The 22753-nt window shown below is 34.8% G+C and overlaps 1 protein-coding gene across 1 annotated transcript; it reads right to left on the bottom strand.

Annotated features, from left to right (window-relative positions):
- Nucleotides 1–1230: 1230 nt before the first annotated feature.
- On the bottom strand, nucleotides 1231–21367 carry LOC148829434 (protein mono-ADP-ribosyltransferase PARP12). Its single transcript, XM_088923146.1, has 12 exons — nucleotides 20863–21367; nucleotides 18914–19049; nucleotides 17208–17469; nucleotides 16424–16474; nucleotides 14367–14493; nucleotides 13557–13722; nucleotides 12913–13033; nucleotides 12293–12389; nucleotides 10205–10295; nucleotides 9332–9462; nucleotides 8214–8365; nucleotides 1231–3412 (listed from the first exon to the last, which is right to left on the bottom strand). Exons 1-12 carry the CDS (start codon nucleotides 21147–21149, stop codon nucleotides 2829–2831), a joined length of 2205 nt encoding a protein of 734 aa, XP_088779272.1. The 5' UTR covers nucleotides 21150–21367; the 3' UTR covers nucleotides 1231–2828.
- Nucleotides 21368–22753: the final 1386 nt, after the last annotated feature.

Genomic DNA, 22753 nt, shown 5'->3' on the forward strand with positions numbered 1-22753 from the left:
TGAACGTACTGTGAGGCAGTGGGAGAGGCCTTTATACTGTAAGAGATTGCAGATTGAGGCCCAGCTGCTCTGTCTAATTAGCACTCAGAGGGAGGGAAATTCCACGTGAGGGAGAGGAGCTGCTGGGATAGGCTCTGCATGCAATCACCCTTTCCTTTGGACTCATTAAAAGGCTTATAAAAACAGTAGAGAGGAGAGATAATAATGTATTGGGCTGGCTTATAGACCTGAGAAAACAGCTTTGGTTGTACTTAAGGGCCTTACAGGTTCTGGTCATGTGTGCTGTATGGCAGTTAATTTAGCAGGCACTGCCAAGGATCAGGGTTTCCTGGCTGAACCAGGGCTAACTGGAGGCGTTGATACTGTACCTGGAGAAGTGGGACATCACTTGGCAATATAGCAGCATATCATCTTCTCATAGCTGTGATAGAGGAGTCTAGATGGCACAGAGAACGCCCTGGGGCTTGCCATCAGGAGACAGAGAAGTGGACTCGCAGTGTGTGTGATGAGAGAATGCAAACTGGCTGTGTCAGTGATGCAAGTATCACTGACAGAGAGAAGTATCCCTGGACACGCCAGATCAGCCCAGAACGACAGTGATCAAAAGAGTCAGTGGTTGTTTGTGAAGATTTGGTGCTTGCTGAAGTTGTAAGATTTGAAGTCTCATTTGAAGTAATTATCTTAGCGAACATTATGATAAGGTGACATACGTGTAGTTGTATTAAAGTGAATAGTGACAATTGGAGATTAAGAAATACAGTAGGTGATGCGGAGTTAATAGGGTCAAATACATCTAGTTCCTGGATGATTAATGACGAGTTAATGCAAGGATCTAGTATGTGTGATAAGCATGTGCAATGCTTACTGAATAATGAAGAGAATTGAAACTCAATGAGAATCTAGTGACATGTGAACTAGCAACCTACTGTAGGAAGAAGTGACTTCCTTCACAGTGTTCCTGAGAGGAACACTGTGAAAGAGCTGGAATCTCAGGAGGACCTGAAAGATAGACGGTCCACTTAATATACAAAAACTAAGATGACACACTTAGTTTACTGCTGGAAACTGGGTAAAGAATTGCTGGTGTAAGAAATTTCATTTTTATGCATCAGTAAGTCAGACATTTGCCTTGTGCCCAACCACAACTGTGAATAAGTTTAGTAAGAACCTTATGTTCAAAGTTCATGTTCTTACTCTGCTAATATTTAAAAAAACAGTCAAAATCTTTAGTGCAATTAGCAAGCCATCTGCTTTTATTATTACATGAATTTCATAGTTCTTATGACTGAACACTTTTTACATATCAATTAAAAAAGCTTCACAGACGGTTTGCATCATTATAACACTAAGAGAAGGTTTTAGTATTACTCAGATTTAAAAAAAATGCTGAACCAATTCCTGATTAAGCACAGTTTAAGTAAAACAGTTTATCACATTGTAAAAATTGTAAAACCTAAATCAGAATAGGAGGCAATTTCATATGGTTTGATAGCTCTAGCACAAGATCTGTGGTATCCACCAAGCCACAGGAGTCACTGCTGCATGGCAAACTGAGAAGAAACTCATTGACAGCCTCTTAAATCAGGCTTGAAGTAGCAGAATCTACACTGTGGGACTTAATCTATGCTCTAAATGAGTTATTTTTGAAGTTTTCTTTATCCCAGCAAAGATTTTCTTGCAACTTTGCATCCTATTAGCTAATATAATATTTTACTTATATATGACTATTTTAATTGATAGATTTACATTAACACAAATACTGCAGACAGAAATGTCTAGGTGCCTGTGACTGGGATTCTCCAAAAGACTCAGCTGAGAAAGCACAATCAGGGTAGGCTTGGAATTAGTCACCAAGAGCTCCTTTGGTGACAAACTTAATTCAAGCAGCAAGTCCTGTGATTTGTTGTAATAGCCTTGCAGTGACATCATTGAAAGATGAGCTGCTCCCCTTATTCACTCAAATCTGAAAGAAGCATTGTGGAACAAATCCAAGCAAAACAATTTTAGCATGCAAGTGTCAACACACCTTAAATCTGCAAATATTAACCTCCTTTCATAGAGCCATGGTAATTACCACACCCTCCAAAATAGCACCTAAAGTATTAAATGAATTTTGTTTCTGCATAGTGCCAGTCATATCCAGATGAGCTTGAGAGAAGAGTGAGAAAGAAAATATTACAAGCATAAACACTCTCTAGGAAATGGTGTACACCATGCTGACAACAACAGATGGTGACACTACCAATGTTGTGAGACAGCTTTTGCAGGACTGACATCAAACAAGGAGGAATATTTTCATTAGAATATGTTGCAGAAAAATGGTAGTAAAATATTTTGATCAGTTGCATTTTCCTCATTTTAAAATATTATGATCTTTACATTTACCTTGCATTTTCTTTGACATATTTGTGGGGTTAGCTATTACTGCAAGATTGTCTAAACAAACCCATAAATTTAAGCCAATATACAGTATCTGAAAGTCAAATACAGACATGAAAAAAATTATGCATATTTCTTATATATGTGCTACTATAAATACATGAATGAAATGGAATAAAGTGAAAACTAAATGATTTAGAATAAAATAAGAATCACATGACAGAAGTCAAAATACATATGTATTGAAAAATGTCCAATACTTTGCATCTCCTCAAATGCAAAAAAGATTAAAATTAAGGCACCCTGGTGATTGTTGGGAGCATGCTGGAGCCCTTGAGAACAACTATGTCCCTGAAATTTACATCTTTAAAAGGCATATAAAGATTAATCCATGACTAATAACTCATTCTTTTACATTTTTTAAGTTTTTCAAAATGAAAATCTTGAAGTTAAGAGATGATGCATGTATCTTTAGGTTTCGAACGTGGTGGGTTTGTAGAAAAACTGTAGACTGATGAAGTAGATGTTGAGGAGTCTGATATACTTGAGGGGCTTGTGGACACATATGTATAATGGTTTCTGTATGTGCTTGGTGCTGGTGTTGGTTTTGGTTGAGGAGTAGGCACTGCAGTTGACTGTGTTGCATAGTGTACAGGTGAGTTTACATATTGGTTTCTGTATGAGCTTGGGGCCGGTCTTGGTTTTGGTTGAGGAGTAGGGACTGCAGTTGAGTTTGGATAGGAATACATTGTATATAGTGGGTCAGATTGCACAATGTCCTCATTGTATTGTACAAGATATTCTGGATAGATCTGGTGTTTTTCAAACACCACAAAAATGGAAGGATCATAGATGTTATCTACACAGCTGTCATAGAAAATTGTGTCTCCACCATCCTTTGAGGGAGGACGAAGGTAACTAGAGCTTCCTTTTGCATACTGGCCAACTAGAACACGGGAAACAAACATGGTTTTGGTTGCAGAAGAGCCAGTGTAGCTGTGAGAATACTTGGCATCCCTCGCAAAGTAGCTCCCTGAAACGAAAATTGTAAAGGATAAAAAAATCGCATTTTTAGTATGAGCACTGAGAGATTTGTATAACAAATTGTAGTACAAATACAGTAAATGATAGAATTTGTCAGATAAACATAAAACCTCAACTTATTTTAAAATCTCTCTTTAATTGTGAGTTTTATACAGATTGTATTTTGGTATTATGGACATTTTTATGGACAATACTTTTGCCTATTTTACTCTTCTTTCTAGGTCAGCACAGTGACAAACTACTTATTTCTATTTTTCATCATATACAACTTTTATTCATCAAGATATATACAGTACATGTACAGATGCAGCCATTCAAAACGCGTGAGGTACACCACGGTACCATGCAGTGGGCGTGTTGCATCCTAATGCGGCATGACGCAGTATCACGCGTCATATGACGTCATACCGGAAAGTATCCGGAATCACCTTGTAAAACCGCAAGGAGGAGCCAATAAAGCTTAACCTCTCATGTACAGCATTTGAGCTTTTAAATTTAAACTGTGTATTACAGCATGTTAATCATCAGTCATTAAGAAGTTGGTATATTTTATGAAAGCATTATTGCTCAGTTGGGCAAAAGTGCACAACCTACCTTTATCATAAATATTTTAATTATGCAGAAATATTTTATGCATCAAAGCCTTTACCGAAGATATTACTAATAGTATTAATAATGAATGACCTTGGACAAGCATTACGCTTTTCCACATTATTTGTAACCGTCATTTTAAATGAAAATACTTTAATTTTTCATCGACAAAAAGTAACACCACAGCATTTCGTTGATCTAACTAACAAGGACGGGACATTAGCTAGCCAATAGGATAAAGAAATAAATTACTTTTTTTGTTTATTTCTTTAGCACATTTATTTGAACATTTCCATCGATTGTACAAGCACTGAAAAACTGTCCAATCCCTAGTTCGTCAGGCATTTTCTTTTAGTATAACAGACATAAAAACTCCCTTGCTTTTAACAGAGCGTTTCATAATTTCTAACAACGAAAATTATTTAAACTGCGACACTTATCATTCAACCAGAGCTCAAAACATCACAAGGATCCTCAAGAGACAACAAAAGATACTTGTATCAGATACATTAGAATCCAAGCATTTTTATCTACGCTTTCTTGTCCATGCAAAGAATTAGTCTTTAAAATTTATCACACAGTAAAAAGTCAAATTTCTCGGGCGTACGTATACCAGAGATTATGGTACCGCTTCAGAAGGGTGTCAGCTAGTCAGGTTCCAGGACCAGAATTATCTGTTTTATAATCGAGAATATGTAATCACGTATCTAAAGAAATTAATAATTATATTAATTTAAGGATCTAAATATCTAAATATATGTATCTATATAGCTGGTAGTATTACTGTATTTCACTTTCTTTGTAAACACGTTTTGTTAACACCCGAATTGCAGGTGGATTCTGTTTTTTGGTCTGTTATGGTCTGTAGCTCAAATCCTGCTTAACTAAAAATTAGACACAAGAAGAGTATTATTGGACAATGTTGTGAGGCTCTGGCAGAATTTCTCTGTAAACTGAGAGTTATAGAGGAGACAGGTTGTGTATCGCTTCTTTTGATACTTATAAAAAAAACATTCCAATGTTAATGTGACACGGAAGATAATGTGGTGTATTGGTCGTTAGTGAAAAGATTTTATCATTTTATCTCTTTACTGTGCATTTTTTAATCCACTTAGTATTGAATATGTATATGGAATTTTACCACTAAAGGGAAATTTTAGAAGTTAAGCATAAAACGCAGAGGAGCATAACGAAGGTCATAAAGGTCATAAACGATATTAATTTAGGAACATAAACATATTATGTAAACTGTATGTTGCTGTTATTGGTATTTTAAAGAAAAAATACACACCAATACTCAATTTCTCCTACAGTATATTGACATTTTTTATATTTCAAAATAACACGTTCGTACTGTACTGTATGTACAGTACACAGAGGTACCGCAGGTTGAACTGTAGGGCGCAAATCCACCTGAACCCAAAAGCCCAACATATTAATGTGCATTCGCCTGGCGCTGCGCGGTTTTCATCACTCTCTGCGGGAGTGCTGGCTGTGACGAATTAAACCGGTTTCACAGGTATTTTCAAAGTAGAAGGCAGCGAGTCTTCCAGCGAAAGACACCTCCCCCCCTCCAAAACCCCTTTTTTTTGCTAGTTCTTAAGTACAGTACAGTAAGTACAGTAAGTACTTACTGTACAGTACGTACGGTAGTACTTCTCGCGTTAAGAAAGCTAGGTGTTAGCATAAACTATTAGTAATCAACCATCACACAATAATTAGTAATCAACCTGCACACAACCATCGCAGCGGAATTTGCATCGTTTGGCAGGGCTATGATTCATACAAGTGGTGGTGGATTTGGAGACAAAATGTATTTACATTGGGTTGCTGTAAGTGGAGCACTAACAAGCCCAAAGCTCTACTTATTATTTTACAAGAGAATGCACCTGACAAGCTGGACAGTATGCTTCTCAAAGCGCTTTACAGGATAACGACAATAATAACAACAACAATTTACAAGTTCTGGGAGGAAAAATATGATCAATATTAATAATAATAATAAACTTTATTTTATATTGCGCCTTTAAAGGTGGCTCCTCAAAGCGCTTTACAGGATAACAACCAATGAAACAACAGTGGCTGGGGGTTGAAAATACCTGTGAAACCGGTTTGTTAACAATGTACTGTAGACACAGAGTGTTACACCAACGCATTAGCATGTTAAAGCGATTCCATTGAGGAGCCGGGCGCGATAAGTGTTTTGTTCCTTGATATCTGATCTGCAAGGCCATTTGGCTGCAGCGAATGTGAATTCTGTCTGAAAAAATAAAAGTATTTTAATCAAGATTCCCTTACAAAATTAACGTGAAACAAAACAAAAACTAAAAATAAGATACAATCTACAGACATTCACAACAAACATATCTTAAAACATTTACATATATTGTTAAATTATTACTTTAAATATATACTTTAAGTTACTGAAACAGCCAGTTAATAAAATCGTTGCAATTTTGTTCTTGTTTGGAGGTGGGGATATTCTGACAACAACTGATTTAAAGACAATCTGTCAAAGTGCAATGAAATACAATATTACGGGGGTACCTTTAAAGCGGAGACGACGAAAATAAAGTTTATTATTAATTTGCTGGACAGAGAGGTGAACATTATTATGTAGAAAACAAAGATAACGATTTACGTTGCATTGCCAGATTGTGAATCAATAAAAATATTTAATTAAACACGGGTTTGCGATTTAAATGGAAATGGGGGTGACGGAAACTCTTAATCTAAATAAAAATAAAATAAATAAAACAGATTTCGATAGTTAATAACCACTTTTTATGCGCGAAACATTTTTCTTCCTCCTGATCAGCTTAGAAATCTGTGTACGCTGTAAGGTTTTTACTTCCTAATTAAACTTTTAAAATACGCATTTCGAATAGAAGCAGCATATGCTCATGTCTTCCTGTTATGTAGAACAGATCAGCAAGTTTTTTTTTCCCCAGTCAGAGGGGTGTCAGATGGTGTCAGCCAATCACTATTCTGAAAGCTACCGTAATCTCTGGTATAGGGACACCCCACAATTCTGTCGCATTTTCATTTTAGGAAATTATGAAACGCTCGGTTAAAAGCAAGGGAGATTGTCCGTTATAGTGGACATAAAAACAAGAGTTTGCTGTGGCATTATTGGAAACCCAATTTTAACACAAATCGCCGGCATTATATCCTAGAAGACACAGACCGGTGCCAGACCGGGAGAATGCCCGGAGAATTAAAGGGATTGGACAGTTTCCAAGTGCTTGTACAATCGATGGAAATGTTCAAATAAATGTGCAAAAGAAATAAAAAAAATCATTTATTCCTTTATCATATTGGCTAGCTAATGTCCTCTCTTTGCTGGTTACCTGTGACCGTGTTTCTCCGATGTGTAGCAACGAGTGACTATATTCTCAGGCGGAGGAACGTAAACAGCTTAATTTCCTTGTTAAATAATTTTTTTAAATTAAAATTCATTCTATACAGCAATCGCATATTTGGGGACCGTTTCATAAAACTTTGATACTTAAAATGTTTAGGGAGAAATGGAAGACTAGTGTGTATTTTTTCTTTAAACTACCAAGACCAGCCATATACAGTACAGTTTACGTACAGTAATATGTTTATGTTCCTAAATTAATATCGTTTATGACCTTCAGATGTGTTATGCTCCTCTTCTTTTTATGCTCAGCTACTAAAATTTCCCTTAAGTGGTAAAATTCCATATAAATATTCAATACTAAGCGGATTAAAACGTGCACAGTAAAGAGATTAAATGATTAAATCTTTTCACTACCGACCAATGCAACACGAGCGCCCCTGTCGGTCATTTTGGCCAGCCAATCACTAACTGCGGTAGACTGCGGTGGCTTGTGGGTAGTTGCCCTTACCGCGGGTTTGTACCGTGCATTTTGAATGACTGCATCTGTATGTATATCTTTACACTTGATAAAAAAACACTTGAAATGTGTTTGAAACAAAAACATACCGAAATATTTAATGTTTTCTACACAAAATGATCTAATATTAAAAAATTGAAGGAAATCTCTTAACATTTAGACTTAAGGTTGAGAAGTGTGAGGAAAAACAGCTTTACTTAAAATGAAAATTCTTAAGACATATTCATGTGCTTAATATTGTAAAAATCAAAGTGTGCACCCAAGGACCACATAGCTGAAAGTGAATAACACCGGTTACAATATAAGAAGTGAGTCTACCTTTTCCATAGGCTGTTCCATGTGTTCCACAGATTCTCCAGTCAAAATTCTGTCTGCAAATAGCATCAACATATGCTGTATCTGTACCGTGGAAAAGCAGTTTCTCATTGACGTTCTGCCTGGCATTATTTTTTTTCATTTGCTCTTTTTGCCTGGAACAAAAAAAATAATTAAGAAAATCAAACTGTTTGCTAGATAAACAATGACATTTATTTAATCTAAATCTTGTTTTATGAAAATAGTTCTGTTCTAATTTACAGCCCTAACAACTATCCCAAGAAAGTATTAACCGGTTGTATAAGGTGGCATTTCAGGTCAACACATTTAAATTCTAGTAACGTTACTACTTCATCACTACTTTGTGATAAGCAAATACTAAAACACAATGATATATATATACTGTGCTGAACTGATGTCTCACTAGTTTGTGCTACCCAATCCATTTTTTATTTTCTCCAGGAACTAAAGTTACACAAAACCAATAGGAAGTAGACTTACAGTACTGCAGCACGTTACTTGGACACTTTTTTATATAATTTAATATTTATATCTCAAGACAGATTGACAGAATAGTAAGATTCCAATTAAAATGTTATTATATTCAAAAATAATTATTCAAATAGCTTGTGTTTTTGCATAGTTAATTTTGCCTTAAATATTGTTATTTTTAACCAAGGTTAAAATGTACATTATCTTACTATTCAATACATAAATTTAAGGCTCAGTGTTATGTTCAAGTGTTCTTGGAGAAAATGTAATTTGCAGTTGTGAAAGAGAAGGTGTTGGATAATATAAGTGATCAGTGAGTACTACAATGCAAATCATGCTCATTTTGAAAAATTCAGACTGACATGTCTTTTGTCTCTAAATCTTGCAATTAATCCAAACGTTAATCCACTTACCTAAAACAAATTACACACCCAGTATCTAATTGTGGATTTCTATTAGACGAAAGCAAAAATCTCTAGCAAAGAAAATAAGACCAATAAAAACTGGAGATGTTAGTGTGGATGGCTGACTAGAGTTCTGTGCAAAGGGTCTAGTCAGCCGTGTGTATTCAGCTGCATTTCATTACTCACTTATTGGACACAATATAAACTTTAAGTAATGAAATGTACCATTGAAAAACTTCCCATAAGGATTTGTTCTGGATTCTTTCAAGTCTGGAAATGGTAAATCCAATCATTGTCTTTTTAAAAAGGTTTTCTATCTTCTGGTACTCAGCTGTAGATTTCTCCAGGAGGATTTTCTGGAAAAAACAACATAAGATGTTGACTTGGAGAAGAAAATATGGGAACTGAATACTGCCTGTGTATTATATTAGATGCACTTCATGTTATGGGATTCTTTGCAATCGAACCCTTTAGGTTCCTCAGAGGCAGAAAAAGGTGAGGAACAACAAAATAAAAGACTTTTGTTTATCGGTTTATTTTGTAAAGCAAGGTAACTTATTTTCATATTTTAAGCAATTACTTAAAGTGAGTGTTCAGTCTACAAATTCATTAAATACAAAGTTAATACAAATGTTATTAAACTACTTTTTACCTGTTAGCTAAACTTAAACTGTATTGTATAAACTGCACGATTTATTTATTTATTAACCCATTAGTCACACTAGTGCTTCCTTTGAATGTTTGAACATGTTAGATATTGATTAAAACAATGAGAAACCTTATAAAAACCTGCTAATTGAAAGATAACATGATCAAAGTCAATGTTATTCAACTGTAAAACTCTAGATACATTAATAAACAAAGGCCCTATGTATTCTATGTTCTACAAAGGCATTTTTGCTTAACAGTTACAAAGGCCATCAGTCTCATTATGTTAATTTTACTTTTATCAGAAGCTGGCAGTTCATTAAAAATGGGGAAAGTTCTGACTGATGGAATGATAGCTCAAATGAGTGAAAAACATGCAATGATGAAAATATTGAGTGTCCCTCAACAGCAGGAACATAAACACAATAGAGATGTAAAATTATACAGTGCCTTGTATCCGGTTTCAAGCAATGATGATTTATCCCAGTAAGAAGGGACAGCTTTGAAATCATGAGAAATGCCCTTGTTAGGTCCTTTTTTTCTGTAAAGTATAAAACAGAAAACAGTTGTAAGGAAATTAATGTTTAATTACACAAAACACTCTTATAAGTAGGTCTAGGTATATAATTATACAGATGATGGATTTTTAAAGCTGAAAAAATATTATCAATTTTATAAAACCAGTAAGGAAGAATTTTGTTTATTAAATGTAATGCTGAACACTCAAATTTGAGAAAAGAGTTCATATTGTTGTGTCAGGGGAATTTTAGGGATACCTGCACAGAATATATTAGAGGACAGAACAGGCTGATCATCAGTTCAGTACAGGTTAGCTTTGATTGGGTCTAGACCTGTGGTAGTTCATGTGACCTCCGAATTAACAGGCCAAAAAGTCTGCCGTTGAATGGGAGGTACAGAACATCTAGGAAGATGACCTGTATGATAAATATTATGTTGACCAAACTAAAGGTAAAGTTCCATAACAAGACATTCACTTAACGTGCTTGGTGGAAGCTCTGTTTCTTTCTCTCTCTTAAGTGGACCATGAAAGAGTATCAGTGAGTGGGTACTACTGCACAAAGGCTAGTGTTCCAGCACTTTGGACCTTCTCTTTGTTAAACAGGTAACTACCAAGTATTTGAGCACTGAAGAAGTCAACTTTAAATTTAAGTGACTATGACTGTGACTGTGTTCTTATAGTTGAAGGAATATTTCTTTACTTTAAGGGCAAAATGAAAACTCACTCCTCTCTTTGTTATATTTTGATGCATTATTTGGTAAAGGAACATACCTTACTGTTTTAGTGATTCTAATTGCAACTATGAAGAAACCATTGATACAGTTTGTACAGTATAGTACTTTTTTTGTAAGAAACTCTGCTTCCATTCAAAAGATTCCACTGGCTTGTCAATGCTTTCTGCAATAATGTTATTTGTTTCAAAAGTAATGCTGGTTTAAGTGCTTCCTTAGAAAGTCTTCAGTTACACTCCGCAGGTGTTTTAAATCATAAATTACAATGTGGCTAGGCGATACATGTATAGTGCCAAGTAAGTATCGACTTGTGAAATTTGATTCAGAATGTGGTCTCTCATATTAAGTTGCTTCTATTTGTGATGGAGATGGACTTCAGAGGACCTGTGGATCACAAGCTGAGAACTGCTGTCTTAAATCAAGTTTTGTGAGTGAACTCAAATAGAATCAATCAGATTCAACGTCAGACCATTCAAGCACTTTTAGCTTAGCATTTGCTACTAAATACATTTTGATTACATGATCTTGTTGAGACAATTAAAAAATTTGTGAAATTGAATTAAAAAGTTCTTTACACAGTAACCTAGTACTACATAATGTAAGAGGCAGCAGGTTAACACATGACGGTGGTTCTCATCTGAACCATATTCCCTAGGAAGCTGTAGTAAATGACCTGCTGACCTCCATCACCTATCCAGTTGCAGGAAGACTATTAGTTGGGTGACAATAAAAAACCAGGCAGTGGAGACATCAGAGCCTATTTTATGTGGTGCATTGGCTGGAGAGAGGAAAAAAAGCAACCGGCCAGCCTATGCTGTCTAGCAAAAAAGCAGAGCCTCTTTCATGTTTTAAAAAATTGTTTATGGTTTTACGTAGGATCTTCTGGATTTTTGCATTAGTAAGAAGTTTAGCTGCCCAGTTGTTTAAAGAGAAGAATTACAGGAATTTAATTAGAGCTCAAAAATGTATCTCTCACATAAAAGAGCACTGTTTTATCTTATGGCTGTGTATCCCATTACACCAAGATCTGCCTATTAAAATACACCTGCTATCACAACACTCCACTACATTTGCATACTACATCTAAAAGAACCCTGTTCAAATTGTGTTTTGGGGAAATATAGAATTTAACATGTTAATCAGTACCTTACATTCTTTTTTGGTGTAATTAATAAACTGTAGATCAAATTTGTGTTTAGTGAGCATTCTTGTCAAATTTAAATATTGAAAAATAAAAGCAAATAAAACATTAAATGAAGGCCCAGTAGTTTCACCATTCCTCCTTACCTTGTTCTGATAAGCTGTGCATCTGATGAAGACACAAACACTGGGCGCCTTCGAACCAGCCTTTTAGTTCCATATCGTTTATTTGTCTGAATCATGTCTGCAGAATGAGAATGATGGTAGTGAAAATATAACTTTATGTAAATATATAAATATAACTGAGAGGATAGTAGTCCCTATAGCACGTTACAGAAAGGAATCTAGAGTGTGTGTATACAGGTAAATACAGTATACACATAAACACTGGTCTGAGTAGGGAGCTCTACAAGATCAAAGGAACAATCAGAATAATTAATTAATTCCATGTTGAAAATATAGAAAGGATGAACAATGTTTCTGCTGTGGGAGCTTCATCAGGTGTTTGGGAATATGAGGGAAAGCAGGCAATGCAAATGCGGGGTGAACAAAAGAAGGAGAATGTGAGAAAGGGTACAGGAGGTGAGAAAAGAGATGGAAAGTGAAAATCTGCAAATAAATGGATTAAAAAAATAGTCTATCACTGAAATCTGGGGGAAGCTGAGGGGTGGTATCGCTATATTTTTATTGTTTTTAGTCAGATGCAAAAACTATCGCATTCCAGTATTAGATATTCACCACGACAGCAGTGCTATTTTTTACGTTACCTTGAAAGCTGAGTTCATATGTCTGTCTGCTTGCTGTAAACTCAACAACTCCATTTTTATCCTCCAAGTATTTTTTCTCTAGGTCTTCACTTGTGATGGATGAAGCACCATGAATTCCATCCTGTCAATTTATACCAAAATATATACCTGTCTTTTCAGGAAACTGACTTGCTAGCAGTCATACTTCTGTTAATGTTTAATGTATGTTTAACATTGTGAAAAAAACGAAACAATTTAACATACAATACCAGTTCACAAAATAAAAATACATAATTAAGGAACAACCAACATTTTTAACTAGTTACATGTTTTCATAAATGCTTTTTAGAACCAATTTTTGTTTATTTCTGTTGCAGCCATTTAGTTTTTATCTGCTTCCTAATCTTCATTCTGAATAGCTATTTTTTTATTTTCCTGCTCATCTCTCACTGAAATCCCATAATGCTCAGCCAAGGGATGATAAGACCAGAAGTTTAGAATAACTAAATATGAATATCATATTGGATATATGATCAATTTTATTTTTTTCACCTTAGGTAAAATTATATTTTAGATTCTTTCTTTCTTTTTCCTGGAATAAGCTTACATGTACAGTGTATAACAGCGCTTATAATTCTGGGCAATCTGCATTGTTATAAACCTACTGATGATGAGTATTGAATCCAGTTTCCGCTCTCATCCTCCCAGTACCAGGCCCATTCTGTGGTAAGGACAAAGCTGGGCTGAGTGACAGATGAAACTGTGGAAAGACGCCTCACTTTAGCCGATCCTTTCGTCATTGTGTCAAAACACACACGGTCCAATCCTGAACTGAAATTGTAGCAAAGAAATATACAGCATACTCAATACATGGTTGAAAATAAATGTACATTTACATCTATTATTTTATGGAAACCTGGACACCTGAACCTGAAAATATTTTTTTTCAATAAAATTGTTACCATACTGTATATACAGTATAACAACCTGTTATTCTCAAACTACATACGTTTTATGAAAGTCAAAACATGTATATTGGAGTAATTTGTGTCAGTGACAGAAAATAATGTGTTAACGTATAAATGTTTTTGTAATATATAAATGCTTTTTCTTAATTTTTTAAAATAAATTCAAAGCTTTGTGTTGTACAGCAAAATCTGATGGTTGGATGTAATCACCAAGTTCATTACAAGTCTGTTAAGAGATAAGTGATGTACGGTGTAAGAGAGAAATGTATTTTTTTCCACATACTGTAATCTAGGACTATATTTTTGAAAGCTACAGGGAAGAGTTTTGCTCTACAGCTAAAACATCTAAAATGTTTCCTGTACTGTAAGTCAGACAGAATATTTATAAACTGTATTACCAACAGATAAAACAAAATACTGTATCTTGAACATAAAGATTTGATCATTTTATCTATGATTATTCCAAATAATATTTTTATTTATACAATACCTGCATTTTTAGCATACCTGTATACTTTGAGAGGATCACAGAAATCCCTTTCAATTCCTTCATTGTCAGAAAGATGGGACCAGCCCACACCATCCCAAACTTCCCACTTATAGGGCATATTGAAATGGACTCTGTTACACTTGTCTACAAAGATTAAATAGAAAATGAGTAATTGTGCTTAATGTTTTACTGTAGCTTCTGCTACGAGTATAAAATAAAATGTCTGTTAATAAATGTAGTGTTTTCCTAATAAGATTTGTTAGAAATATCAAGAACACTTTTCCAGTTCTAACAACACTGTACTCAAGTAACCTAAACCTAACATTAATTACACTATAAATAATAAAAGTAAAATAAGAATGGCCACTACTGGGAAAGAAATATGGTATTCGTAATTGGAAATGATTTCTTTTCAATGCAGGAAACTATTACTGAAACAAAATAACAACAGAATCATTTAGAAAAGTCAATACTCCTATATAAGCTTTAACCTTTAACCTGTTATTATATTTACAGTAGACTTTACAACCCAACCACAATATGTCTGGGCAGGGGCAACACTGACCTGTTGTGACACCATACCTGTACACCTGAAACCTGATTCCTCTGTAACAGCTGGTGCTCTGTTTTACTGGTGTTCTGTCTATTTCTGATTTATAGAAGTGCAATACGTGGAAGTGGAATGGGCAATTTATTAATTATTCACAACTGTGCAATAGTTGCAATAGTTACCTACTCTGTGCAATATGCTTGGGAGTGTGCAAAATCTATATTGTGTATTACATCTTCCTTGTGTTCTGTACATTCATACTTTTTGTGTGTGTGTGCTTTTTCTGCTTTGTTTGTAATTATTCCATTTTTTTATTTGTTTATTGTATTACTACATTTGTACTGTACTGTGCTGATTGTGCCGGGCTGCTGTAGCACTTGAATTTCTCGCATGGGATTAACCAACACCTACCTACCTTTAATATACAGATGTAGAACAAATTCAACAAAAATAACCTGTGTAAGAAAATTTAAATTCCTGTAACGTCTAATGAAGTATAACTAAATCTGCATGTAGTTTTTCCTTAACTCATAATTGCTAGGGATACGTAGACCTCAGTAACCCTCAGCTTGCAGATATTTTATGCATGAATTCTGGGCAACCAAGTTCACAGCAAACCATACCAAAGTACAAGGATAGGCAAAACCCACAGAGATTACAAAGACGTTTCAAAATAGATTAGGTCAATGTTCAAGAATGGCAAACATATGGAAGATTATATTTAATGTAGATAATTGAATAGTGTTTCATGCTGGCAGAAAAAAAATTATAAATCATCTTTACAGAATACAACTATACAAGAGGAAAACACTAAGCTTAATGAAGCTACTTGACTTGTATTTATGTCGACATATTGTTTATTCACTGTCACTACATTATAAAACGTTGCTCTGTCATGTGTCTGGACTAAATACATTCCAGCATTTAAAGGAATGTCCTACATTGATAAAAGAATAAAAGAAGTGAATCTATAGTATGTCTTGAGTGCGTATGAGTGGATATGGTTCAAATATTGTAAATCCTCAAAGGCACTGACAAAGTCAACTCAAAGGACTTCATAATCTTCAATGAAATGTGAAACAGTGGACACGAGTGGAAATTATTGGGATGTGTACTTTAAATTGGTAGCAGGAGGTATTAACAGGTGGCAATGTTTTATTCAAAGTGTTGCTAGAGTCTAGAACAAGTCCACGTTGTTGAAGCTGACAACTTCCTCCTTTCAAGAAGCAGGTGCAAGGGATCGCTTAGCAGCTTCTACCAACCATCTTGTCATTTCTAATCTAATGTACAGTCCTTTCAATTCAGTCAAAAAAAAGAGAGAGAGTCTATGGCCTGAGGAATGTATTCTGTGGAGAAGACTATACAAAGGACACCTAATTATTGCAGGATGGAGTATCAATGTGAATGTGTATCAATGACAAGGGTCTAGGAATCTCATATACAGTATATTCTAATGTAATGCATTCATTTTTAGAAAGAAAAGTGAAAAAGATCGATATACATATTTTCTGGAAGGAAGCTTACCTCCATGCTTGCAGTCTTTCCAGACATAGTACATACAGATCTCTGTTTTATCTGTGAAAAAAATTAATTAATTGAAATAAAAATTCCTTTACCTACAAATCAATCTTACTACTGTAGGTGGATAAGTTGGTATGGGTAAACATAAGCATTGGCAAACTACAGCATAATTAAATGCATTTTTAATTAGAGCACTGAGATATTCAAACTATTTTACATTCATTTTTCTTTAAGCACATGTTTTATAACATTTAACTAAAATTAAAATTTACAATATATGGTGAATTACTTCAAAGAAGCATTTCCCCCTTTCATTCCTTTCTTCCAATTTGTGATACTCAAATCAGTACTTCAATACAGGTAATCTAGGGTTTCCTGAGCATCCTAGGATATGTTAAACCCTGCATATAGATTTAATCACAGTACACAAGGTATAGGTAAATTAAGAAATCATAATAATATTCAATTTAAATACTGAACTAAAAGCCACTTTATACATTTTAGTTTTGTATATAGTGAAAGGACCATAATTTAAACACTATAGTATGTATACCACAGAATGACTAAATACAGAAACTAGCGTAACATCAATGCAACTATGCAAGTACTGTATATCTCTCATATACTGTACTGTATATCTCTCAAGACTATAAGAGAACTGTTTCGGGAATAAAAAAGGTAACCTTCAGAGAATGAGTTATTTTTCACTATGTCAGTGTTAAATACCAGTATTACTCAGGACATGTTTTCTAAAAGAATTAAAATATACAGTAGATTCACTCTGGACCTTTTTCAGGCATCTTGCTGTTGTTGTCATACTTCATGCTGAGAATGTTTTGGTAGACTGCAAACACGGAGCTGATCAGCTCTTTGGGTAAGCCTCGCTCTTCCAGGGTTTTAAGTGGGTGAGCCACATCAAAATCGTGAAATCTGGTACAATTCAAACATGTTCCTCGGATATACTTCTCGCACACATGAAGTCTTGTGCAGCTTTCCTGTTCAGTACAATAACCATATGGTCCATTTCCTTTATTGTATGAATTGCACACCTGAAAAATAAACATCCGTGTTGTTACTATAATCAAATTATTTATACAGGAGAACCACTCCACAAGGGACTACTTTATGCTTCTCTATTTTTCTAACTCTATTAACTCTCTGTTGTTCCACCATTCACTGGCAAGCCTCAAGAATCAGTAAGACGTAATTAAAATCATGATAATATAACTCAAGGAAGCTCTAATAGGGTGAAAAGATACACAGTACATATTATAATGTGTTATTCTGTCTATACAAATGGGGTGCAGTCTACCAGGAAACCTACATGTGTTTTCATTTTATTAATTTGGGAACAGTCACTTTGAGAAGGTAATTTCCCTCTTTGTTAAAATCAGAACCAAAAAAATTGGTTCCTGACATCATGTTAACATGTTTCTTCCTTTCTTAAAATCATTGTAATACTTAATCTCAAAATGACATCTGTATCATGGGTGATATAAACCTATGCTATTATGATATTTAGTATGATAAAATACCTAATGGTAATTTCTAATACTAAATTCAATTACTTGTCTGGATTACAAAATGATTTAATTTATTTTAGCCACTTTCCAAATATCTTCATTCCATATAAATCTGTGCCTGCCATTTTCAGAGGCTACATTCCTGAATTGACCAAATGCATTACAGCTTGTGACCCTGTGAAACTGTGCAAATGAAACCAATCTAATTTATACAGCCATTTAGAAAAACACGCATGCTCAATAAAGAACAAAAACTGACAACAGCATAGCAAGAGTATGGATATGTACACAGAATTAGACTGTAATAATAAAGAGATTTTCTTTTTTTAATGTATGCTTCATCGCTGAATGGAAGGTCTTGTTAAGGTCATGTTCTAACATATATTTGGTCCTTTCAGAAAGTGCAAATATCTATCAGCTCCTGATTACTGGTGCATATTAACATTTATAAATTGTATAAAATTCTCCCTTGAACAAGTATTAGTTTCATTGTAAATCATGCTTATTTTTTTATGTTTAGTATGGTACCTTTACTGTCAACTGCTTTCTAGAAAATGTAAATTTATATATTTGTAAAACAGTGCTTTGAACCCTGAAATAGGCTTAGCCTCTAGTGATTTTGTTTTTTACATTTCTTCTATATCATGCTTTCACCAAGTGATTTTACAATACGGTGATTTATAAAGCACTACACAATTGTGCTCACCTTGACATGACACTGTAAAATAAACAGGTTAAAAAATAAATCATACTGTCAACTCAGGTGATCAGCAGATGTTTTACAAAATATCAGCATGCAATAAGAAAGTTTGTCAATTAATTTCCTGTGGTTTGTCTTGCGTTCTCCTGATTTAGATCATCATACATATTAAGTACGCTCTGGCTTCTAGGAAGCTTTAATCTATTAATCAAGTAAAAACAAGTGGTTTTGTCAGAATTTATTTACAGTATTAGAAGAAAAATACTTTACCGGAGGCAGAAGAGAATTATCATTTTGAAGCAGAAGTTGGCACAGTTCTCTCCTGTCTAGCTCATGCAGGTCATTGTCTTTCAAAACTTTGGCATTTTGTTCAGAGTTCATGTCATGACTGAAACGGCACTTTCTCCTGTAGTCATAACAGTTGAGGTAAGAAAATATATAAAAATCTTTTTAGAATTGTATTCACCTTTCCATCTACAAAGACATCTATGGAGCCACCAAGAATATTATTATACATTTTTATCATATCAGATCTCTCTGTTCAATAAGATATAATGTAGACATAAAGTAACAGTGGTTTGCATTTAAATACATAATTTTCATATGGAAAGAGGACTACTTTTTAAAAAGAATACGGCATCTACAGTACATACATAAAGATGTAATATGCTCACAGAACTCAGTGATATAAAACAGTTAAAGAGGAGATAAATCCAGGTGGATGCTGCACATCGGTGGTGTTTGAGGGGAATCCCCATTACCTGTAATGCACTTTAAGTGGAATGTCCAGAAAAGCGCGATATAGGTGTAAGCAATTATTATTATTATCGCTGGCATTCCCAATGATTTCTGGACAAATCTGACATACGTAGGCAACTATCATACTGTATATGCTTTATTTAGTGTTAGCAAACCCACAGGATACAGTATGTATACAAGCCTTTGAAAATAAATGACTAATTTCTTCCAGCTGGGCCTACAAAAATGTAGGAAAGTTGGCCCTCCAGGAACAGGGCTGGGCTGTCACTGCCTTAAGATGAATACAAAAGAAACAGTTCCAGCAGTAAAACATTACAAATCATATGGATTACAAAAATCTTAGCCCTAAAAAGTAATTAAAACATGTTATAGGGGTTAAAGAAAGACCCAGCCCCCCTAAAATGGGTTTCTTTTAGGAAAACTTCTGTTACAACACATTCTTATGTCACACCAATATTTTCCTGGGACTTTGGAATGTACTGCCACCTTAAACATGAACAACATCTCTTGGAAGGAAAACACTAATGAAGCCAAATCAACACTCAATGAGAATTGAATGCAATAATATTAAACACATTCAAACTGTTGAATCACACTTGCTCAACATAAAAGGGAAGTGTTAAGGCAAAGGCCTTAATCAAATTAAGGCTTTATTAAATCAAAACTTTCAGACTTACCCACCAATCCTAAATTTGAAACTCAGTGTTGCAATACTGTTTATGTTTACTAAATGCTTCTTTCTTCACCCAGTGACAACATAACATCAAACACCAGGTTTGTAGTATACCACAGGCAATTGGATTAATGGTAATTTAATCTGAACTGAAATCTTATTAACAATTTAGTTTACATTGCCCCTTAAAGGATCACTCTAATGTGAACCATTTGTGTCTGAAGTACTCGCATTAGAGAAAAAAGCACGAATGAATCTGTATGAAAAGGGTATGACACCTGTCAGTGTATTTCAACAGCAATAAAAGTCGGCGAGTACTTGCCAGCAGTTCTCAATCTAAACCTAATCAGAACACTTTTCTACGCTTATACTAGAAGGAAAAAAGTAATGAAGCGATGTCTATGATAGCAATAAAGCTTGCTCACATCTTGCTCTTGCTGCATATAATAATAAGACAAAGAATAATGGTAGAAAAATGTATATTGTTATGTGAATTTACTTAAATATAATCCAGGCATATATAACATATATGCCTAGCTAATAATACATAGCTAAATGTCATAAACCTAAAAGCCAAAAATGATGCTTAGAGAAATTTCAGGTGCTTAAATGCCAACTCTGTGTATGATATCTCAGTTCATATCAACACACAGTAGGAAAGCAGGCTGCAACACAATTAGAGGCCTTATAAAGGCTGTATGGAAAAGCAGGTGTGATTTCCTGTTGAATAAGACAAGGGGGATAACAGTAGCCTTCATGTTAGAAAACAAATACGAAGAAATCTTACCTTCCCTTGTTATATTTGCAGTCTCCATATAGAAAAAATTTGCACAGATGTAAATTGTTGCAGTCCTGATCACACGTCCTGGCTCGGCAGAGCCTGACTTTTGTTTTAGCGATGATTTTCCTTTTTCCGTTTGAAGTTACAATTAAAAAATTTGGATTATTTGCCAGTGTTTTTTGCAAGACCGTATTTGAAGATGAAAACCCAGACCCGATATTGAAAACCAGCTCGTTGTAATCCATAGCCCCATTATTGGAGCAAAGGATTTTTGTTATTGTAGAAGCAGCCATTTCACGCTGTCAATAAGTAAAGAGCAGAAGGATATTCTGCCTTCTCGTTGATACACTTTGTTCCCTAATCAGTATGTTAATTCTGTCCACGGGGTTAACCTTAGCAAATATGATAGGTCTACACAGTAAACAAGACGTTCTGCTTATGAAACGAAACCGAAACTTAACGACTTTGCGGAAATGCTAGAGGCAGCAAAGCAGATTCAGTGCAGGCACTGTCACATGAGCATACTGTACTTATTTGTATTTTTAACTGGATAAATTGCATCAAAACGTTCAAACATTTCTATGACACATTTTCTTTGGGCAGGAACGACTGCAATCAGGACTAAAAAAATCGTTTTTAAACGTTTTACCTTTTTCTTTCAATTTGTAATAAAATAACGAAAATTTGTTTCGTATTGACTTCTTTAAGAAGTGATTTAAGGATGATAAATATTTAAGCTCCCTTTGTCATTAATTTAGAGTAATAATTTTAAAATAATTCCATAAATGTACCTATATTGGGGGGGGGGGGTTCAGTGACAGTTAATATTTTTTAACTTAAATTTGTATAAGGGGCACAAAACTCCCCTTATTAATAATGTACCACGTTAAAAGGTTTGTAGGTTTTTAGGTTTTTTAAGCTTTGAACACTACAGTCTACAAATTTAGACTACAAATTACACTCTGATTTTATTTGATTTTTATTTGTATTTCATTAAGAATTGTGTTTTCACTCACATTCCTTAAACACGTTCAACTGAAAGGTAATTGAAATTTTAGTTTTGAAATGCAGCTGAGCGAAATATTTGTGTTTTTCTCAATCAGAATGTCCACCTTGTTTGTCTCTGCAAGGGAGGGAAACTGATTTTAGAAAAAGAATGAAAGAAAAGACGCCTACAGAGAGAGTCTGTTTCATAGTCCCCCGGAGTGTTTGAAGCTTTCCTACTGTAGTTGCTCCTTACTTTCTGGATGTCAGAGCTATGGTCTTCATTCACTAGGACTTGAAGCTTCATGTCGTCTGACTCACCAGAGAAAAGGCTAGCTGATGTGAACTTTGCAGTTAAATGAAGAAGTCTATTTCTATTTTTACTTTCCTCGCCTCCGTACAAGCTGCCGTTATTATTTTTTAACATTCTGGGGGATTTTTTCTTTGCTACTGAAGTACTTAACACACTAATAAATCACATGCCATACCAGGCCCAGAGCATACGCAACAGGGCCAATATCAGTGAGTGTGCAAGAGATGTGACTCCTTCATGCCAAGTCTTTATAGGTGGACCCTTTTGCAGAACAAAGGGGTCAGATCTCTTGAACCCACTTCCTCCAGAAAGATGATCAATTTCCGCCTCCTCCTCCTCTAGTTAAATTCAATAGTTCAGCCAAATCCCAACTAGTGTGACATGGAGACAAATTGTTTGAAAGTTTATTTGGCATAACTGACCTGGCTGAGGAAAGAGCAGCCTGCCTGTGAGAAGGAGGCTGACAGGGTTGCCCCCTCTTCATGTGGAGGGTTGAAGATGGGGTGTATGAAAGAAATGCAAAGAGGTTGTTCAGCGGGCGAGATACAGTAGAGATATAGTATATATGCATAGGGGAGCAGAAGTACAGTAGGTGAGATT

This window comes from Atractosteus spatula, chromosome 8 (genome assembly GCF_055471065.1).
Source record: "Atractosteus spatula isolate fAtrSpa1 chromosome 8, fAtrSpa1.hap1, whole genome shotgun sequence".
In the NCBI taxonomy this organism is placed as follows: domain Eukaryota; kingdom Metazoa; phylum Chordata; class Actinopteri; order Semionotiformes; family Lepisosteidae; genus Atractosteus; species Atractosteus spatula.